Genomic DNA, 7,357 nt, shown 5'->3' on the forward strand with positions numbered 1-7,357 from the left:
TAGACATTTTAAAAGAAAACACATTATTAGTCCCATTTTTTGTATCTGTCACTATATTTTCACTCTTCTTATTTTCTCTGTATTTTCTGACTTTTTAATGATCAATGCGTTTGGCCATGTAGAAAATTATTTTAAATATATTTTGCATAAAGCTTAATGTAACACAATTTTAAAAATCATCATTTTGTTATCACTATTTTTATAATATGCATTGTGCTGAACAATGAGTTTTTCTTACAGATAGGTAAATATGAGTAAACTAGGATTATTTAAGCAATTTTAAAAAAACAAATCAAATCAAATCAAGGCATCAGCAACATCGGTTCCTTCCAGAGGCTCTGAGGGAGAATCTGCTCCATGCCTCTGTCCTGACTTCTGATGGCAACCAGCAGTCCTTGATGTTCCCTGGCTTCTGGATGCATCACTCTAATTCATATCTTAGAAATGGACAATGAAAAAGGACACCGAAAAGAGGGACTGAGGGAGTAAGAAAGAAGTGGAATGAACTGGAAGGTGTGAGGAAAAGTGTGGAGAACTTTCCTCCTCAGCCTTTCATTCAGCAGTTTTTTAGTTATTCTTTTGACAGTTAACTCCAACATGGATTTAAGAGCTGAGAGAAAAAATTTCTCAGTGCTAGCAAAGGGATTGCTCTCATCGAAAGAGGTCTGACTCTGATGCATTGGCTGAGCACTAGATGGCGCACTTTCTGGAGCAGTGGAACCTCCCTGGTGACCAACAACTTAAGTGGCTGTAGGAGCCTCTGTCACTTAAGTGCACAGCCTCAGCCATTCTTAGGTAACTTCCCATAGTTGTAAATGAAACCGAGCCCAACCTACTTACCCATCCCTTTCTTTTCTAGATCTCAGATAAAACCTACTGCCCCAGTTTTCTTGTCCTTTTTTGCAGCAAAACTTTTCAAAAGGGTGGTCAGCAGCTGCTGTCTCTACTTCTCACTTCACATATTCTCATCCCACACTAGTCAGGCTCTGTCCCAGCACAACACTGTAACTGATCTAATCAAGGTCGGCAGTGGCCTTCATGTTACCAAATTCAGTGTTCACACGGACCAGTGGAACAGAATTGAGAGGCCAGAAATAAACTCATATTTATATGGGCAAATAATTTTTGACAAAAACGCCAAAAACATACAGTGGAGAAAGGAAAGCCTCTTCAATAAGTGATACTGGGAAAACTGGAAAGCCCCCTGCAAAAGCATAGATAGACCATTGTCTATCACCACACACCAAAATTAACTCAAAATGGATTAAGGACCTGATTTAAGACCTGAAACAATAAAATACATTAAAAAAAAAAATAAAACATAGGAACTAAGCTCAAGGACCTTGGACTTGGACTTAAAGAGGATTTTATGAATTTGACCTCAAAAGCAAGGAAAGTAAGAGCAAAAATAAGTGAATGGGATCACATCAAACTAAAAAGCTCTGCTCAGCAAAAGAAACCGTCAACAAAGTAAAGGGACAACCATCCAAATGGGAAAATATATTTGCAAGCAACACCTCTGATAAGGGCCTAATATCCAAAATATACAAAGAACTCATATGACTCAATAACAACAAAAAACCAAACAATCCAATCAAGAAATGGGCAGAGGACCTGAACAGACACTTCTCCCTAGAAGACATACAAATGGCCAACAAATATTTGAAAAGATGCTCAACATCGCTAGCTATTAGGGAAATGCAAATCAAAACCACAATGAGATACCATCTCACACCTGTTAGAATGGCTGTAATCAATAGGACAAGTAATAACAAATGCTGGAGAGGATGTGGAGAAATAGGAACCCTCATACACTGCTGGTGGGACTGCAAATTGGTACAGCCACTATGGAAAACAGTATGGAGGTTCCTCAAGAAACCAAGAATTAATTTACCATATGATCCAGCAATCCCTCTACTGGGTATTTACCCCAAAGACTTGAAAACCCATATCCGAAAAGATATTTGCACACCGATGTTCATAGCAGTATTATTTACAGTAGCCAGGACATGGAAGCAACCAAAGTATCCTACAATAGATGATTGGCTAAAGAAGCGGTGGTACATATATACAATGGAATATTACTCAGCCGTAAGAAGAGATGAAATACTGCCATTTGCAACAACATGGATGGACCGTGAGATAATCATGCTAAGCAAAATAAGCCAGACTGAAAAAGTTGAAAATCACATGGTATCACTTATATGTGGGATATAAATCTATAAGCAACAAATGAACAGGGCAGAGACTCATGGACATGGACAATGGACTAGTGGTTACCAGAGGGTAGGGAGTGGGAGAGGAAGGAAAAGGTAGACAGAGTAATGGGGGTCAAATATAGGGGGACTGGAGGAGGGTGAAGTGAGTAAAGAGGATCAAATATATGGTAGCTGAAGGAAACTGGGCTTTGGGTGGTCATCACACAATAGAATATATAGATGTCAATTTATAAAGTACACCTGAAAATTATATAATTGTATTAACCAATGTTACCCCAATAAACTTAATAAAAAAAAGGTAACATCTTACAGTTCCACACTTATGAAGGCAGAATGACTCTACTGGCGTCCCCTTGAACACAGACAGAACAATGCTGTGACTGACATCAGGACCTGATGCAATGATCAACTCCCTCCTACCCTAGCCTGGACCAATCAATAGAGCCCATGACCCCAACTCCCTTAGCTACCACGACTAATGAGTTTTCTCTATATAACCTATACCCTAGAGGCCATCAGGGAGCCAGGTCTTTGAAAGCTAGCTCACCTGCATCTCCGGGTTTGGCGTCATTTCCTGAAATAAACCTCTACTTTCTCTGCTGCAAAATAAATAAATAAATAAAAATAAAAAATAAAATAAAATAATTTAAAAAATCAGTGTTCACTCTTCATCATGCTCCTTGATGCCGCACTTTCCTCTTTTTTTAAAAAAAAAAAATATTTAAGTTAGTTCCAAGTATACAGTACATTGGTTAGACATCTATATAGTTCATAAAACAATCCCCCCAATCGTTCCCTCCCCTGGCCCTCCACCTAGCTATCATATTAATGCTAATTGATGCTATACTTTTCTGGTTCTCCCACTACTTTGCTAACAGGCACCTCTTCCTCAGATTTCTTGGCTGGCTTTCACTCCACTTCCCTTCTCTTTAACTGCTCTCCCATCCTGGGTGATCTTCTCAATCCATTACTGTCACCGGAAGAGTGACTTCCAATGCTAGGTCATAAAAGACATTCTGTTTCTGTCTTGCTCTTCTTTGGATTGCTTGCTCTAGGGGAAGTTAGCTGATCTGTCATGAGGACACTCGAGCAGCTCTATGCAGAAGCAGACATGACACGGAACAGACGCCTGTTGCCCACAGCCAGAGAAGAACCGAGGCCTTTGACAACAGCTATGTGAGTGACTCATCTTGAAAGTGGATCCCTGATCCAGTCAAGCTTTCAGATGAGTGCAGCCCCTACTGATGGCTTGACTGCAACTTCCTGGGAGATCCCAACCCAAAACAACCAAACTAAGTTTTTCCCAGACTCTTGACTCTCAGGAATTATGTTAGACAATAAATGTTTGTTGCTTGAAGTCGCTAAACTTTGGGGTGATTTGTTATGCAGCAATAGATAACTGATACATCCATGCCTACTTCTCTGACTTCATTTTTCTCATCATGCTCTCATTACATCTGCCTACCTATTTGCCCTTGAAATATATCAGATTTGACTATGGCCCTTGACCTCATTGGTCCCTCTGGATAAATTCCTGTTACCCTGGGTCTTCTCGTGCCTGGCTCCTTCCTGTCATTCAGGACTTAGTCTGTTTTGCCCACTCATTCTAAGTTAACCACTTTCCCATCATCACCCTAAAGAGTCTCCATCACACTACTCTATTTTATTTTCCTCAAAGCATTCATAACTAACCATCGTTAATTATTTCATTGATTTATTTATTCATTATCTGAGCAGGAAAATGCTTTCATATGTACCATGGCAACCTCTGTGCCTAGAAAAATGTAGGGGAAAAATTGGTACTCAGTAAACATTTCTTGCTAAAACAATGAATAAAATCATTTTAACATTATTTATTGGAACCACAATCCTTAAGAAGATTTCATCAATTTAGAGGTCAGAGTCTAAATTTTTTTTCTACCGCATATGTTTACCTGACCTGTTGACCTAGCATATCACACCTATGTTGACCTAGAATGTCACAACTATGTTTCAAAGGAAAACTATATTTAAACATAGCTATGAGTGCAGAGGGGAGGTCAACAAAGGTTGTGGGGAGAAAGGTAGGTAATGAGATGGATCAAAGTTTACAGAGCTTATAGTTGCGCTGACTCATAGCTGCCTTAGTCCAAGCAGCTCAGGTTGGCAGAATGTTTCTAATATATATTCTTCAAGAAGATTTTGGAAAATTGACAAGTTACCATATATAATGGCTCAAATCTTGACCCAATTTCCCCAATACGGTCAGAGAAATTAATATCTACTTTCACTTCAAATATATATACACACATATATATGCATGTATGTGTATATATTGTATATATATGTGTGTATATATATATTGTGTGTGTGTGTGTGTGTGTGTGTGTGTATAAAATCTTTCCGTAAAAATGGTGGATGGTGTAAAGATCAAACACCAAATGTAAACTATTTTATAAGAAACATTTTCATGTCTTTGTATCACAGATTACCCAAGATCGATATTCAAAATATTTCACATCTGGTATAATATAAGTTAAGATATAAATCAGTATATATACCAAAAATGTTTCCAATTATTTTCTAACCAAATTATGTATAGCATAAAAATGCATAACACTGTAGTACAAACCAGTCACAATCATTGTAATCATTACCAGTCATTTACGATTTTTATAAACAGTCCATGTGTCCTGGGGCTGTGTGGATTGACCTTAGGTGCCTTCCTCTGTGAAGGCCATCGACTCCTGTTGTGGTGGCCCTTTCCTGCCTCTATGATTCTTGGCGCATTCCTTGGTCTCTCTACTGCTTTCTGCCCTTGTCCCATGGGAAGGTAGAGGCCTCTTATGTACCATGGCTAGCTCCAGAGTGGTTCACTGTCTTTTGCGGTATCTTAACCTTACCCCAAGGTTTGTAAATAGACATTTCATTAAACTCTCCTCAGGTACACTTTTTGAGTTAAGATGATATCTTCTTCTTATTATTATTCACAGCACCAGTGATGATAAGATAAATCTTACAAAGTTTACTTCAAGATAATAAAAAGGATTATAAAATATGTGTTATAAGCTGAGGAAGGCTGGGTGCGATGAAGTTGAGAACCTCTGCTCCAAAGCAAGGGTAATCGAAGATATTGTTGGAGGTGTGTATAAAAAAAGCCTCTCCTCGTAAATCTCTTGAGGGGTCTAGAGCTGCATAGAGTAGGTAAATGTGCAAAGGGAACTGGAAGTCTCCTGGGAGGGCAGGTTGGGACATCTTGGTTGGGCTCAGTTGGCCTAACGCTGAGTAGACATAAAGTAGATGAGCCATGTGTCCTGTGTCTCTGTCTGCCGCATCCCACTCAACTGTGGGGAAGTTCACACTGTGAAAATGGGTAGTCAAGACTAGGGCCCTGGGCTCAGCCCCATGAATCCTAGATTTCCTGACAGAGCCCAAGTTATGAGCTCAGTATGTGGCTGAAGCTAGAAATCACTCAATCCCAGCCTCTTCTGCACAGAGACATGCCAGGGGGGAAATGTGTATCTCGATCTATAGTTTGAGAACACAGTCCTGAGTGACAGTAGGGAGGGAGACTTTCTCTTTCTTCTCTCTGCAACTATAGAGGATGAGGCTGCTGCTACTTGGGTGGGCACAGGGTGGCCAGTGTTTCGACTGAACCTCTTCAGATCAAGAAGTCTATGGGACTAAAGGCACTCCGCATGGCAGGCAGGGCGACAAACAACAGGTATAGCAGCAGAGGACTGGCGGCATTTTCTGTTGGTGTCAGGTCTACTTGCCTCCTTGACTGGAGTAAGCCCCTGATGATTTGATTTAACATGGAAAAGAGACTCCGAGGGTGGGGGAAGAATGTTCTTGCTCTTCTGTGATGGATGCTTGAGTGACTTAAAATAAATATTTAAAAGATATGATATTATTATATATGTACATCAGGCTGACGCGTGACTGTACTTCAATGGTTCCCTATTTTTCTTAAGACAAAATCCAAATTTTTTGCCATGGCCTTCGAAGACCTTAGGCCTCTGGGCCTTGCACCCGGATCTCACCTCATCGTCTCCCCTCCCCCCTGAGTAATGTTCTACTAGATCTAAGTCAAATACACCATGCTCAGTCTCTCTCTTTCTCTAGGTCATTGACCCTTCTGACCTTCTGTCTGAATTTCATCCCTGCTGCCCAACTGAAGTTTTACCCACTCACTTCACTAACAAGTTGTTTATCATTTAGATCTCATGTCAGATATGACTCCCTTCCTTGAGAAACCATGACTGACCCACAGATTCTGGCAAGGATATCTGTATCACGTTCAGCAGTGTCACAGCCCTAGCATGGTGTTGTACATTAAATTGTGTCCTCTAAAAAAGATACGTTAGAGTTCTAACCCTGGGTACCTGCGAATGTGACTTCATCTGGAAACAGGGTCTTTGCATATGGAATCAAGTAAAGATGAGGTCACACTAAATTAGGGTGCACCCAAATCTCATTCCTGCGTATCTTTATAAGAAGAAGGAAATCTGGATAGAGAGAGACACACACAGGAAGGGTGCCATTTGGCAACAGAGGCATAGACTGGAATTACGCATCAGCAAGCCAAGAACTGCAAAGGATTGCCCACAACCATCAGAAACTAGGAAGAGGCAAGGAAAGATCCTTCTCAAATTCCTTCAGAGAAAGACCATCACCCTGCTCACACTTTAATTTCGCACTAAGAGCCTTCAGAACTGCAAGAGAATAAATTTTCATTGTTTTAAGCCACTATATTTGTGATATGGTGTTACAGCAATCCTAGGAAATTGATATACAAAGCATTGGATTGGAATTACCTATTCTTTTGTTTCTCTCACTAGAGTGAACCCCATGAGGACAGACTATATCTCACTTATTCGTCATTATTTACCTAGATCCTAGAACACTGAATATCATATATTAGACATAAAATAAATATTAGTTCCATAACTGAACAGGAAAAAACACTTTACCTGAAGGAAAATGGTCTAAAAAAACAGAGAAAAAAGTTTTTATGTTGTGGGTCAGAAAGGCATCAGAATACAGAAGGAAAAGATTCTTTTTGTGTAACTGAGTGTCAAATTAATATTTCTACTTAACTCTTTTTGACAAGGTGTATGATAGCTGTTACGTGAAAGTTTTTCAAATAGATCAAAGAG

General features: G+C 39.7%; 1 protein-coding gene across 1 annotated transcript in view; it reads left to right on the forward strand.

Annotated features, from left to right (window-relative positions):
• TMEM14A (transmembrane protein 14A) overlaps positions 1–3,576 on the forward strand; it is a 17,847-nt gene extending 14,271 nt beyond the window's left edge. The window contains exon 5 of the mRNA XM_011379077.2: positions 3,275–3,576. Coding sequence (XP_011377379.1) covers positions 3,275–3,284 — 10 coding nt within the window. The 3' untranslated portion in view covers positions 3,285–3,576. The remainder of the gene's footprint in view (positions 1–3,274) is intronic.
• The last annotated feature ends 3,781 nt before the right edge of the window (positions 3,577–7,357 follow it).

Source organism: Pteropus vampyrus, unplaced genomic scaffold, assembly GCF_000151845.1.
Source record: "Pteropus vampyrus isolate Shadow unplaced genomic scaffold, Pvam_2.0 Scaffold353, whole genome shotgun sequence".
In the NCBI taxonomy this organism is placed as follows: Eukaryota; Metazoa; Chordata; class Mammalia; order Chiroptera; family Pteropodidae; genus Pteropus; species Pteropus vampyrus.